This window comes from Nelumbo lutea, chromosome 7 (genome assembly GCF_056320005.1).
Source record: "Nelumbo lutea isolate HS-2025 chromosome 7, American lotus-T2T, whole genome shotgun sequence".
In the NCBI taxonomy this organism is placed as follows: domain Eukaryota; kingdom Viridiplantae; phylum Streptophyta; class Magnoliopsida; order Proteales; family Nelumbonaceae; genus Nelumbo; species Nelumbo lutea.
The window spans coordinates 60,048,655-60,064,461 of NC_142690.1; the positions used below are offsets into that span (position 1 = coordinate 60,048,655).

Here is a 15,807-nt window from a genome sequence, read left to right on the forward strand (position 1 = left end):
CAGTGTATGCCCTTAGATCCAATCAGATTGATGTACAGATACATTTATTGTAAATGAATAAAAGTGTATTATTGTTTCATTTTGATATTGGTATATTTCTATGAAATTACCCCTTAAACTGGACACTTATGACTCAGCCATTGGATAGACTTGGGGAGTTTATCCTGCTAAGGTTGACACTGATGTACTGCCAAAAAAGTTGGGGTAGCTTGTCTCAGCTACTAAGGTTGGACCTGAAGCACATGTAGTGTGTGTTTGATTAAAACATTGAAGTTTGACCATTTTTCCATTATGCCCTAGACCTTGGAGACTGATGGGCAAAACTGAAAAGTTACACATAACCCCTAGACTTGATTATGGTACTGTATTTGTGTGTCGGATTGGACTGTCTTTGATATGCCAATCAATAAGATCCTTTGTGGGTAAGTTTGAGAATTCACTTAAATAGGTGATCATAATGATAAAATCAGCCCCTTTGTCAGACAAAGTGAATGATCAAGACTTTTTCATAGTACCTTGGGCCCCACGATAAAATGGGTCCGCACTTATCAAATAGAAATGTTTAACCTAAAATGATAATGAATTTTGTTTGATGGAGGCCAAAGGGAAAGCTCATTGGATGGGTGGATACTTGATCCTTCACGGAAAGTGGTGGGGTTATGCAGCTGAAACAATTGGCTCCATGCATCTATGTGATTTCCCACATTTCTAGGAACATGCAATGTATCATCGTCACTAAGATAGTAGGAAAATCTCAAAGATGAATAAATGGAGATGGAACATTGATAAAAGACCATTCTATGTTAGATAACATGAAACAATACTAAGGTTGTGGACTAATTATTATTGCTTTTTATTAGAAATAGCACACAGACAATTCACCAAATTGTTGGACGACAACAAATTAAAAAGACTTAATTATGCTAACTGGTGCCATAGCCTTAATTTGGTGCTCACGTCTGAGAAATTGGACAAGGTTGCTAAGAACCTAGCACCGGAACATTCGGGTGACAGGACTTCTGAAGCACGTAGGAGAGAGTATTAGGAATGGGAGGAGAATAACTCTTGCTCAGTGTTATGTCGTAGCATCTTTAGACAACCCCATCTAGAGACAATTCGATAAAATCAAAATCTGCAAAGATATTCTGGATAGTCTAAAGATAATGTATGAAAAGCAGAATTGTTCCACTAGACAAAAGGTCCTCAAGCTATTGATAACCACGAGGATGACCGAAAACCAACCGGTTCATGACTATGTCATGAGGATGATGAGATATATAAATGAACAGGAGGCTCTTGGATCCCAACTCAACGATGACACAAAGACTGATGTCGTCCTAAACTCTCTACCCTCGTCTTTCAATTTGTTTGTCATGAACTACAACATGAACAAACTAAAAGTTAGTTTGCAAGAACTCATCAGTATGTTGTAGATAGTGGTGACAATTGGGCAGGTTGGGTTGGGTGGTAATAGTAGTTACATGCATGTTATTTTTACACAAGCAGCGAAGCCATTTGACTATATTTGGATTTTGGGTTTGACCGAACCACCTAGGTTCAAACTGGTCAAACCAACTTGGACTATCTAATTAGATTATCTTCGAGCTAATCACATCAAGGGTGGTTGAACCATTTAGATTTGGATCAGTTCGGTCAGATCGGACCGGTTCAGAGACTTGGACCAGCCCTTATCATGTTTATGCACAGGTTGGGGACCAAACCGGCTGACCCGAAGCGGGTCAAGAGAAGAAAATCAGATTGGTCCAAGTTCGGGTCATGTTGTATGAATATTGGTCGGACTAGACAGTCCAAACCGGGCAAAGCAACCGGGTGTCGAACCATCCCGTATGGACCCAATTCGAATTCGGGTCGACCCGGATCGAAGTACTAGGTTGGGTCTGGCTAACCGACCCAAACAAACTAGATTGAGGTGATCGGATCTATTCATATTTAGACCAAGTTGAGCTGGTCCAGACTCGGTCAAGTTGATTTGGAGTTATGTCGAATTGGGTGAAGTTTGTTGATTTGAGACAAAACTAAAGTTAGTAAATAATTACTAGAAAATTAATGCACTAATTATAAATTATTTCATTCAAAAGAAGAAAATGAAAAAAATGGCTAAGGAATTAATACTTATTTTTGTAGTGGTTAATCCAATGGTTATCCACAACCCAATCCAACCCAATCCATTTAAATGGGCAGTTGGGTGATCAACCCATTTCCAACCCGCCAAGTAAATGGGTGGGTTGGAAATTGGGTGGGTTCAACACATTGGGTGAAAAATTGCCACCCTTAGTTGCAGAGGGCTGAGGAACTGATAAAGAAAAATAAGTTGGTAGCCATGCTTGTTGAAGGTGGCAGATCTGGAAAGAGAAAGAGGAAGGGTAAGAAGAGGCCTCAGAAGTAGGCAAGCAAACCTAAAAAGCAGAAGAGAGACAAGTCATCAAATGAATGTCACTTCTACAAGAAGACTAGACATTGGAAGAGGAATTGTCTTTAGTATCTAGAATCCTGCAAGAACAATGAAGGTAATTTTGAATATCTTGTCAAAGAGACCAATATGTTGGTCACTTCTGCATCCTGGTGTATTGACTTAGGGGCTTTCGCTCACACATGTAACACATTGCAAATGGCTGAATGATGACAAGGTGGTGCTTTACTTGGGGACTTCTGCAACTATTGCAGTTACTGCTATACGAACAGTAATTTTAATTTTCAGAGAAGGAATTGTAACATTAAAAGATTGTCTTTATGCACAATTACTTAGAAGAAATTTGATTTTAGTTTCTAAGTTATGTAAGAATGGTTATTCTGTTTTATTTAGTGATAAGATTACAATTAAATTGAATAACAAATTCCTTACTTATGGAGAACTTGAGAATGGTCTCTATGTCTTCCGTCCTTCTTGGAAACAAACATAACCGAAAATACATTAGTACATATCCCCAAGAAAAGAACACATGATATGGTTAATCCCACGTGCTTGTGGTAATACTGACTTGGACATATCAATATAGAATGTATCATAAGATTGGTGATGGATGGTCCTTTAGATTTTCTAACTGTAGAAGATCTACCAACTTGTGAGCCTTGCCTCTAAGGCAAGATGACATAATGGCCATTTACAAGTAAGCCTGAAAGATCTATAGGCACACTTGACCTAATACATACAAATGTATGTGGTCCCATGAATGTTAGGACACGGAACCAATACTATTATTTCATAACTTTCACCGATGATTATTCTCAGTATGGCTATGTATACCTAATGAGACATAAGTCTGAATCCTTTGAAAAGTTCAAAGAGTTTAGAGAAGAAGTCAAGAAATAGTTGGGGAGACACATCAAAACCCTTCGGTCAAATCGATGAGGTGAATATCTCTCCGACGAATTTAGGGACTACTTAAAGATTAGTGGGATTATATCACAGTTGTTTCTTCCTACTACACCACAATTAAATAGTGTGTTAGAGAGAAGAAACCAGACTCTATTAGATATGGTCCGATCATTCCTTGTACATTCAGAGTTTCCTTTATCCTTTTGGGGGCATGCATTGAAGACTACAATATACGTGATAGACCATGTTCCAACCAAATCAGTTCCTAAGACTCCTTATGAGCTTTGGACCCGCAAGAAACCGAGTATAAGACACTTAAAAATTTCCAAGACTAGTCATTGCCTATTTGTAGGCTACCCCAATGGCTATGTAGGGTATCTTTTCTATGACCCAAAAGAACAAAAGTTGTTTGTTAGTTGAAATGCCTACTTCTTGGAAGAAGACTATATCTTGAACGATCATCATCAAGAAGTTGTTCTTAATGAAGAGAGCTCAGGAGTAGTGAGATATATCCCACAGATTCCAAGTAACACCCAACTTAGAAGATCTACCCACATGTCTAGACCTCCAATTTGTTATGGTTATGATCAAGAAAGTTACTTGATGGAAGCTACGAATAGTAAGGAAGATCTTGTGACTTATACGGAAGCTATGTTGGATATAGATTCTTTGAAGTGGGTAGATGCCATGAAAGTCGAGATGGACTCAATGAAAACCAACAGAGTCTGGACTCTCATAGATCTACCCCTTGGGATGAAAGCAATCGGTTGCAAATGGATCTACAAGAGGAAAAAGGCCCTGATGGAAAGGTTAAGATCTATAAAGCTTAACTTGTAGAGAAACTGTACACTCAGAAAGAATGAGTCGATTATGATGAAACCTTTTCGCTTGTGGCCATGCTTAAATACATACGGATTCTGTTAGCTATAGTTGCACACTAGGACTATGAAATTTGGCATATGGATGTTAAAATCACATTCCTGAATGGAGATCTTACTAAAGATATCTATATGCAATAGCCACAAGGTTTTGTTGCCTTGGATTAAGAATACATGATGTGTAAACTGAACAAGTTCATTTATGGGTTAAAGCAATGTTCCAAAAGTTGGAACATTCAATTTGACTCAATGGTCAAATAGTTTGACTTTGAGCAGAATTTGGATGAACCCTATGTTTACAGAAAGACAGTGGAAGAAAGGTTATGTTTATGATTTGTTGTAAGGCTTATTTAATTGTTACTATATAGCTGCTGTTAGTAAGCTGACTTCAACACAATATAGTATGCATTGTCTGTGATGAAGGGCTCATCATTTCTCACATGTTTTGAGCTTTGTGAATCAACCTCTGTACTTATCAAACATCTTTGTTGATCAACTATGGACTTCTAATAAATGGGAACAACCTCAATTCGCATGGCGAAACTGTTACACCTACAAGCTTTGATTCATTGATGATAACAATGAATTTCCAACATGCACTTTAAGTTATCTTCTCCCTGAGCGAAGATGTACCTCAGTGTCTTCCAAGTGATTTATACTCAATGCTGAGAGCAGAGGTGCTGGCATTAAAGTTGAGATGCGTCTCTCTTGTTAAATATATCAAGGGGTATTTTTAATCATAAAGGGAAATTGAAATTTTGATAAAATATAGGGAAAATTCATGATTAATACCCTGTACTTTGGGCCTAGTGCCACTTTGGTCCATGAACTTTGTACGGCAATTCAGTACCCAAACTTTCAAAGCGTGCCAATCGAGTAGTTATCGTTAACCAACCTTTACCAACTGTTTAGTGGCATTTGAAAAGACACAAACACCCTTCAAGTGTCATCTAATTTTCTTTATCAACCATCCAAACATTGACAATAAATGAACAATCCCAAATCCTTGCCTCTTCTATTCAAGAAAGTTAGAGTCACGTCTTAATAGGTATTTTGGTGACTCCAACTTTCTTGAATAAAAGAGGCAAGGATTTAGGATTGTTCATTTTTTATCAACATTTAGATGGTTGATAAAGAAAATTAGATGACACTTGAATGGAATTTGTGTCTTTTCAAATGCCACTTAATGGATGGTTAATGGGCTGATTAACATTAGGTACTAAATGGACATGTTTTAAAAGTTCGGGCACTAAATTATTGTATTTTAAAATTCAATGACCAAAATGCACTAGGCCCAAAGTACAGGGTACTAATAAGAATTTTCCTTACAATATAAGATGAAATTGATATTACATGAAAATGACCCTAAATGTTTCACTAATAGAGGGTCTATTTGTGTCAAGTGGGGCCAATTATGGCCCCCCTAAATGTTAAAGTGCTAGGGTTGATGTGTTCTATCAATCTTAAGGCTTCTGACATATTGATCAAGCATTCACATTTGGTATCAAAGCCTACCATCACGTCTGGAAGTTCAAAACATTAAGAGGGCTACTTGGGAGAAGGACTACTTAGACCACAGTGAAAGCTACCATGGAAAGGGCTATTTGAAGCAAAGGGAAAGCCACTATAGGGAAAGAGCTACCTATTTCTAGAATTTTTACATGTAGGATATTGCTTTGACTATTGATTTTGTTCATACTTATTTGTGTGTCGACTCAATGAAATGCCTTTAATTTCCACCCGTGTTCATTTTTTCTAGCGCAAATTTCTTGAACTATTCCTATTAGTTAGTTAATTGACTAATTCTATCTTTATTGTTTATATTTTGTTTTAGATTACCTCTAAGTTTTCTAATTGACTAGCTCTACCCCGCCATCAGTATCCATTAATATTTCGTCAAAATCCATACACATGAGAAACGTATAATCGGTGGCTATCATTTTCATTGTAATTGCTGATGGCGTTTGATGAGAGCTCCACCTAGAAAGACCTCCGTCTGTTAGACGTTGCTCGGACGACCATTTTCATTGTAATTGCTGCCACTGGTTTGGAGACAGGGAGGAATGCTGAGGGATTTCTTCCTAATCTGGTTTGTGATGTTGGCATTTCCGGAGATCTCAACCACAGCCCCGTCGTTTCCAAGGAAACCCAAGAGATTGTTCATGCCGTTACTCCGGATCAGCAGCTGGTGTCACCTGTCGTTCCCAAGATCCAGATTGAGCATCGGGTAGTGTTCTCTGACAGTCAGTCCTTCGTCACTGTTGTATATCGTCAATTCTTGCAGGATGTGGTATCCCCTGTTAAGTGAGATCTAGAGATGAATACGAGAACCAAAACCTTAACCTTGGATTCAGTGAAGTTGTAATGCATGTGAAGGCTAAGCCAATTTGAAACCACCGGCTTATAATCGATCATCCGTTTCATTGCCATAATTGGAATCAGTACCCGACCCAGGACCTCGTCTCTTCCTACCCTATTTGATCATCCACAAAGACCATCAGATAATCTTCTAATGGCTCAGGGACGAACATTCTGTCCTCGTTCTAGAATGGATTCGAAAGGCTTTGGTTCGATGTAGTCGGATTAGATATGGCTACATCGAACTCACCCGTGGAAAAAGAGGGTGAGTTTTTTGGGTTTTCTGGGTTTGGGTTTCCTTCTAAAACTCATCTCAAACTCACTCGTGAGGCCCTGCAAGGAAGGATGCTATATATGTGTTCAATGCATCGGGAGTTTAGACCAAGCCAGAATAATACAGGAAAGCAGTGCAAACTTTAAACTCTGTAAATAATACAGGAAAGCAGTGCAAACTGCAAACTCTGCAAATTGAGACGTGTATTGAGGATGAAAAAAGAGGTTGCGTCAACATCGAGAGACGAATGTCCTCTTTTTTCTGGATAGCCGCAACAATAGCTGCAGCTACAATAATTTCAAACGAATCTTCATCTCCTTTGGTTCCGTCCTATTTCAATCTACCGTAGCCATGTCTTCCCCGGACAAAAGGGGTCCTCCAAGTCGTCCAGCCACAGTGGCAATAGGAGGTAACCTCTCTAATTTGAACCGTGCGTTTAGTCCCGACTTCAGTGACCACTGGGTTGCTGATTTTTGGGTTTGGGATTTCCTTCTGAAACTCACCTCAAATTCAATTCGGTTTCCCCCCAAATCGTTGATTTTGGTTAGCGAACTGCTGAATCGGGCGGTTAACAGTTTAAACAGTTTCGACTTTTTTTATTTTTTTATATTTTTTTTGAAATTTTTTTTCTTTTTTTTTTATTTTTTTATGTCAGCATGGTTCGAGCGTTTGATTCAAACAGTCAGACCGTTTGACCTAGTAACTAAACCCTTGACCGTTTCGGTTTTAAAAACCATTATTCCTTCAGCAGGCTGTAATAGATATCTAGATTTAATGGAAGGATAAAATTGATATTTCATCATTTCCATTAATATGACAATCGTCAGAAAACTTGAAACTAAAATAGTAAAAATAGAGTCAATCAATTAGATAAACAGTAGAAATATTTCTACAACCGACTTTTGCACTAAAAAAACATTATAAAAATTAAATACACAACACCCAAACAACCATGCTCAATTATGTATTATAAACATACCAACTATGTAGAGCTTTTCCAATGTTTATTATCATAGCTAGATGCAAGTCTTAGACCTTCCTCACAATAAGATTCACTCCATCATCAGGCTGTATGATAATTTTAAACACAGGGGAGTGACGATACTTCGGAGAGAGTGAGAAGGAGAAGTTTGAGAGGATTACAGCAAGGACGATCTTCAATTCTATTGTGGCAAAGTTGTGTCCTGCACAAATCCGAGGCCCCATGCCAAATGCCAAGTATGTTTGTGGAAGCTTACACGCACCTGCAACTCCATTAGCAAACCTCTCAGGATTAAAATTGCAGGCATCAGGTCCCCAGAGTTCAGGGTCTCGGTGTAGTGCATGAACCGAGAGCCAAATGTTGACGCCTTTAGGCACAAGAAGTTCTCCCAACTTGATATCTTGCAGAGCTTCTCTAGACATGAACAAGCCTGGTGGATACAACCGCAACACCTCTTGAATTACCATTGTTGTCTGCCATGCCATGCATCAATGCATCATTGGAAGATGTAGTAGAGTCCACTAAAATTAATTTCTATTGTGGATATAAAGTAATGACTCAATTATTTCATCGGCCTTGTTCATTTTTACTTAGGTAAATATGTTTATCCAAGCAAGTGTTTTTTCGGGTAAACCTATTCTAGCTTGTAGAGAGAGAAAATGCTTATCGACTTCAACAAATTAAGATGCGAATAATTTATTTACCCACTTTGCATTAGGGGTGTCAATTGGACTAGATTTGGTGTAATCCAATCCAGTTTAATGTGAATCCATTATAAATGGATCAGGTCCAATCCAATTCATTGAATATTTTGGACCATTTTGGATTGGTCTAATTCCATATCTGGACCATCCAATCTATTCAAATTTGTCTTTATTTAGATTTGTTTCAATCCAAACCCAGCCTGTTGACACCTATATTCTTATTTTATATGAGTGGATGGACCAGGTCCAATCCAATCTAATAAATACTTTAGACTATTAAGTTTGGATTGGTCCAATTCAATGTCTTGTTGGTCCGTCCCATTTGGTTTTAGTTTAAATGAGGTCCAATCTAAAACAGGTATATTGACACTTACTTTCAGGTATACTCATTTACCATGGGTTTCAAAACTGGACTGGACCAGACGGTCAGACTGGAAAAACCGAGAATCGGCTAGGTGGCTGGTTTCGTTTTTCCCCAAAACCAGGATTTCTCAAAAAACCGTTGATCTTGATCAGCAAACTGCTGAGCCGGGCGGTTAACCGTTCCAAATGGTTTTGCCCATTTTATAGTTTTTTTTTAGAATGAACAGACCATTCGGGTCAAACTGGTAACCGGACCGTTGACCGGTTCGGTTTTAAAAACTATGTCATTTACTGTGCGGCAAGTGAATGCGATTGTTGTGATCAAAATGCCTCCCCCACAAATTAACATACATAACATACCGTTTTCATCTTGCGAAGCATATCTACATCAGGTAGGCCTCCCCCACAAATTTCTAGTATCTCGGCACGACAACGGTCTTGCCATTGAGGATGAGAAGCCAGTAGGATCAAACACCACAAGGCTGAAATTGCAGTAGTTTCAAGCCCAGCAAAGTAGATGTTCTTGCAATTGTCAAGGACGTAGTCTTGTGCTGTGTATGGACCAAGATTACCATCCTTTGCACCCTCAATAATCATCTGTAATAGATCTTGCTCATCACCTTTATCATTTTCATTTTCTGTACTACGTTCCTTTACAATCTTTAGAATCGCTGAACGGACCTCTTTCTCCAGCTTCCATATTTTTCTGTTATTCTCACTCGGAATGTATCTAAACACAGTATCAATGGCCAGGAAGTCCTCTGAGCATGGTTGGCATAGTCAAGGCATTTTGAATATCTTTGAACTTTGAAATTAGATCAAGGGATTTGGTGAAACAGCTGCCAAACAAAACTTTGGAGATTACAAGTGTAGAAGTGCGTCTAATGTTCTCATCAGCTCTTATCTCTGCAACTCCTCCTTCACTTTCAATTCTCCCTTGCCATGTCTTCACTATCGAGCTTGCAGACTCCACCATTAAGTTCACCATGCCCTGCAATAATAATATTCTTGGACTCAAATTGACTCAGACAACGACTCTTCCAGTTTTGTATGTAACTAGCGGACCCGTGCTATGCCTTGGAAAATCTGAAAATTTTAATAATTTTATTTATTATTAATTAATATTAAATTAATAATCAAAATGTGTTGTTAATTAATTAAAAGTATTCAAAGTTATTGTTAATATCTAAAATTTCTATAATTGTATTTTTCATTTAATGTTGATTTACAAAAAATAATTACTGTTAATTTAATATGAACAAATATTGTTTAATAAATTTAGTTTTATTAAGAATTTGTAGTAATTTTAATATTTGTTATTACTTTTATTATTTTTAAATGAAATTTTGATTAATTTTAAATAAACAAAAACAATTACAAAAGCTAACATTTTTTTTTTAATTTCACTAATAATTAACAATTATATAGGAATGACAGTAGGGTGGGTTCAGGGCGGGGCACTCCATCCCTGTCCCTACCCCATAGTTAAGACACTCTACTCCATCCATGCCTAGTCCTCGGTGTCAGGTGGGTCCAGGGCAAGGAAACCACTCCTCAATGTCAAGCGAGTTCAGGGGCAAGGCACGCCACTCCTCAACAAGGATGGGGAATCCTTGAATTTTCCTGCCCTGTCCCCAATATTGGGCGGGTTCAAGTAGAGGTTTGATTCGGGTCGTGCTGGGCCGACACAATACAACTAGTATGCTACTAGCACAAAGTGCGAGCCATGCCATGCTGATCCTTGTGGTGTCCCAAGCCATGCTAGCCCTCTAGGCATCCCAGGCCGTGCTTCCCTCCCTTGGGATAACTTGGGGGGTTGGTTAGGAACGACCCACGTCCCGAGCCTAGATGGGCCCGTGCCATGCCATGCCATGGGCCGGGCTGGTCCATGGGTTGAGCATTGGGCCAAGCCAGGCCGTAGACCAAGCCAATCTATGAGAGGTCCATTTAAAAAAAATTAAAAAGATGTTTAAATTTTTATTCCGTATGATTTCTAATGTATACAATTGTTTATATATACAATTAGACATATTCATGGGTCGGGTAGCCTGATGGTCCAACCCGACTTGACTCGTTGTTTTTCAGCCTTGGACAAAATTTTAGGCCCATGGGCTCAAGCTCGGGCTTTCTCAAATTAGCCTGACTCAATACTATTATATTTATAAAAAAGTACTTATGTTGTATATAATAAATGTAATATATATATGTATATATATGCTTCTTAAATTATTAATAAATATCAATATACTATTAGGAAATATAAATTATTTTATTAATTTATTAAATTATTACTAAATTAATATAATATTATTTTAAAAAATTATACTAAAAATAAGACATTTTGTATATAGATTGGGCTTTGGGCTTGCACATTTTTTTTTGTTAATGAAGAGGTCCATGTTAATTAAAAAACTATGATTTTTTACAAATTAAATTTTTTATTTAATTCTAGTCTAATATAAAAAACATATAACATTTCTATATATATTAATATAAATTTTGTTATTTAAATATTATATAGTAATATTTACCATATATGCATATAGCTTACAAGTTAAACTTATTAAGAGTTGTTTAGCTTGGGCCTTATCTGCTAAAGTCATCATTGGACTCTAAAAGTTTGATACCCAATTAGACTTCGAATTTGATTATCCTTGATAACGTGTGAGCATTGTGTTTATCTCAACTAGACCTAACTCAAAAGAAAATAGTTGCTTGAGCCTACAAATTTATAGATCTAATCGGGTTAAGTTCAGTTATAAACAATTTGTTATTTTTTATTATTGATTATTAAAATATAGTAATTATTAAATTACTATATTTATTTAAAATACAATAATTTATAGAAATTATTATATTTTCAAAAATTTTGCTAATTTCTTGGCTGAAACTAATTAAATGTTAGCTTGAATTATAATTACTGTTAATAACAGTTTAAAAATAATTATCATTAATTATATTACTGTTAATAATTAAAATTAATTTAATTATTTAATTATTTTTAGTATTTTAGTTAATCTTTAGGTTTTTCAAAATTTTTGAATTTTTAATTATTTTTTGGTTTTTTCATTATTATTGAATAATTTTTGCATATGAGTATTTTCACTAATTTTCAGTATTTTCAACATTTATTTTTGCATATTAATCACTAAAAAATTAATTTGCATTTGTTTTTGGTAAAAATAAATTATATAACTAAACAAATACCATAGTTAATAAAAATAGAGCTAATTTTTAATATTTTTTAATAATTTCTGGCTTGGGTATTTTGTAATATTTTTTGATATTTTTAATAATAAAATACTATTAATTGTACTTTTTAATTATTTTCAATAAATGCCCTTAATAATATAAAATATTGTTAATTTTCAAATTTTTTTAAATTTTTAATATTTTAATTATGTTTAGTTTTTTCAGAATTTTCCAGATTTTTAATGAATTAAATTTTCATGAAATTTTATCATTTTTAGTGAGTCCATTATGCACAACAAAGGTCTCAACTCGTAAGTTATCTAATAATATTATGAAAGCTATCAATTAATATTTTTATATTTAAATTTCTTATTTTTATTAGTGTTTATTAAGTTTGACTTTTAAGTGGATTTGAAACATGTTTTTAATATTTATTAAGTTATGTTAATATTTATTTTTAGTGAAAGTTTAGTGGATTTTTAAATTAATAATTTTTTTATTGTTTAACCTCAACCTATTTATATTGTCTATTACTACTCTCTCTCTTTCTCTCTCTCTTAAATGTATTTTTTAAATGTAATAATAACATGCATTAAAATAAGAGGGCTTGAAAAATCCAAAAGTTTCTTTAATAGTTTACAACTTTATTAATCTAATCAAGATAAACAATGACTACTGTTTATATTTTTAAAACAAAAAAAAAAAAGAAAAGAAAAGTACAAAAAATGAAGAAAATAGATAAATAACTACTCTCAGATAGAGAAAGAGAGAGAGATTTGCCATGCATTGATTTATGAAATACTTATTGTATATGAGTAAAAATTTAATTACGTACCTTAACCTTATCTATGGATAACTCTGGAGCTATGGTTTTCCTTTGGTGAGACCAGATTGCCCCATTTGATGTCAAAATGCCCCTCCCAAGCAAAGGACCAAATTCATATTGTAGGTATCCAGACTTCCCCAATGCCATGGATGCACAAAGGGTCATTTCCTTGGCCATATTAGGGTTTGTCACGTACAATATTTGAAGATTGCCAAGGGAAAACGTGAACAAGTCGCCTGTATATAATCACAGTTGATTAACTATTTATTATTTAGTAAATACTAGCTTAGAAAGAAATAAAAAAAGGAATATATCATATAAGGATCAATTGATGATTGATCAGAAATCTAAATGATCAGTGGTGGGATTGGGTTTCATCCTCAGGCCCATCATATAGTTGATTAGTTTCCAAAGCATCAAGGCAATGTTAGGTGACAGAGGGGAGTGGGCTTGCCTTAGGTGATGAGTTCTTTTAAATGGAAAATATATATAAATCCCAAGTCATTTTCCTTTGTTTCACAACAATGGGTGGTATGTTCAACCAATAATTATATTGCTAATAAATTCTCATGAAAATAAGGGGCTGAGACTTTGATTCAACAAGGCATCCACCAACTTGTGTGTTGTTTGAACCAAAACAAATAAGAAAATAATATAAAGAAAATTAGTATAAAAACTAGTATAAGATTTCATATATATATATATATATATAAATTCAAAAATGAAAAATTTAGTTTAATAATATCTACTGTATTATATTAACATTATCATAAACTAAAAATATAAAAAATATTATGTGGCCCCTTGTACAAAAAAATGTCAGTGCTAGCTAGAGAAAGTCCACACCCCTCGAATTTGGTCAGATTTGCTCCTTACAGCAGAATGCCGCTGCAGGAACATCTCTCCATGAATGATAACATACTAGTAAGAAGATGTTCCAGATGTGCACGGCTCCACATGCTGTAAGACTGGTGTGGGGAGCGCTGTAAGAGGAGCAAATATGAACTCCCACCACTCAAGGGTGCTTTGCCACTTGAGATGGAACATCCCCACCGTGTATTAGGAACATCTCCAGATGATGACATCATCTGTTCTGATATTATCATAGGGCCAATACATGATAGGGATGTACTTTGGGGCATTGTGGGGTGGCCCCTTGTGGGGCAGAGATGTAAACTCATAATATACACATACCATATTCCTTTCTCCACTTCTCAAAGCAAGGGAAGAGAGTAGAAGCAAAATCATGTGATAGGTTTTCCTTGTTGGAAGTCATAACTGCTGTTGATTTGGAATTTTGTATCCTCTTTATCTCTAGACCATTCCCAAAGACAAAGGTAGGGGGAGGACCTCTTATCCCTTGCTTGTGGAGCCTAGATCGAAGCAATTGTTGCTTTAACCAAAGAACCCTGTAAAGATGAAAAAACAAGCTAAAGAAACCAAACAAGGCCAATGGAAACAACATCGTAACAGATGCACGTTGAAGTTCCATAGTATCTAGCTTTCTATGTTTCCTTTTGTTCGCCCTCTGCCCTTATTTATACATGGGTTTTGTAGTGGACAGTTGAGTAATTAAACATTCTTTAATCACCAAAGTCGTTGTAATCAAATTTGAAGCTTGTTGATTGCTGACTTTCTACGTCCATGATGTCAACATAAGTTGGGTGGTTGGAACTTGTAGTTAGAAAATTGGGTCTCTTAGCTCAGCTCATGTGGTAAATTAAAGTAGCCGATCTTGACCGTTGATGATTTTTTTTTTCATTTCTTTAATATATTTTTTTATAGGGAAAATTTATGATATAAAACGAAGAGCTTTAACCAATTAAAGAATTTGATTAAATACCACCTGATTGGTTAATATGTGCTTATGATACCAGTTGATTGGTCACAAGACTTCATTTGAAACAAGTACAAATACAAACATGTAGATTGTAAAATCTTATATTTTGTATGTATATTATACTGTATTAATATATATTTATATTTATACTCTTCCCAAACCGAACCCAAGACTTTTGAATATATATATTTATACCAACTTGATTTATAATATTATACAATAATTCAAATTAATTGATTTTTAATATATATATATATATATATATATATTATGTTATTTTCAAACTAGTCCATTCATGTGCTTACATTTGACTGAGGAAAGGTTTCCATTCTCTCTCCGTAAATGTGTATCACTGGTGGAGAGTTCCACCTTATACATTTTTCAATTCCAATAACACCCTTTCCCTTTTTTATTTCTTTCTCGTTGGCAGTCTATAGTTATACCATGTATGTCTTTGTACGTAATGTCTACCCTATTTGGATGGATTTATTAAAGCTCCCAAAGGATGGCAGTTATATGGTGGATTAATTCATCTCAAAATTAAGCAAAAATGTTTCAATGGTTCATCTAGGGCATTCAAAGTAGGGGTGAACATTCGGTTTGTTCGATTAAAAATTAAATCAAATAAACCAAATTTTACAAAAACTGAACAAACCGAACCAAAATTTTTTCTTTCGATTGCTTTCGTTGATTTGGTTAAAACCGAATATATCTGCTTGCTACTCTCGATCTTTCCTATGCATGTGTGCAAGTGCATCGGAAATTTACATGCAACTAGTTGATTCAGTTGGTCTTAAAGATTCCTTCCAATTTCTATTCAAGTGGATGATAGTCAGCAGGCTCTTTCAGGATGCGGCTTCTGACATTTAATTTTGATCTAAGCCCCACACAAGAACATAAAAAATTATACAGAAAAGTACGGATAGGCCTAATGCAGATTTTTGAATTCAATTATAAATTTATAAACATTCAAGATGTCAAAAACTCAGATTCTATGCGTTCATACCCGCCTGTGAATTGTGAATTGACATCAAATCCAAGCTGACACCTACT

General features: G+C 35.4%; 1 protein-coding gene across 1 annotated transcript; it reads right to left on the reverse strand.

Annotated features, from left to right (window-relative positions):
• Positions 1–7,776: 7,776 nt before the first annotated feature.
• On the reverse strand, positions 7,777–14,406 carry LOC148846613 (cytochrome P450 714C2-like). The gene is made up of 6 exons (XM_088955985.1): positions 14,109–14,406; positions 13,837–14,007; positions 12,924–13,150; positions 9,762–9,887; positions 9,257–9,655; positions 7,777–8,302 (listed from the first exon to the last, which is right to left on the reverse strand). The coding sequence occupies exons 1-6, from the start codon at positions 14,404–14,406 to the stop codon at positions 7,877–7,879; spliced, it is 1,647 nt and encodes a 548-aa protein (XP_088812111.1). The 3' UTR covers positions 7,777–7,876.
• Between the last annotated feature and the right edge of the window lie 1,401 nt (positions 14,407–15,807).

Excerpts from the sequence above, each read along its gene's own strand:
- LOC148846613 (XM_088955985.1), bottom strand. The coding sequence starts at position 14,406 with ATGGAACTTCAACGTGCATCTGTTACGATGTTGTTTCCATTGGCCTTG. Across the intron at positions 13,151-13,836 it reads TCTGGAACATCTTCTTACTA|GCGACTTGTTCACGTTTTCC; the intron begins GTATGTTATCAT and ends GATTATATACAG. Across the intron at positions 9,656-9,761 it reads TTAGACGCACTTCTACACTT|GACTTCCTGGCCATTGATAC; the intron begins GTAATCTCCAAA and ends CCATGCTCAGAG.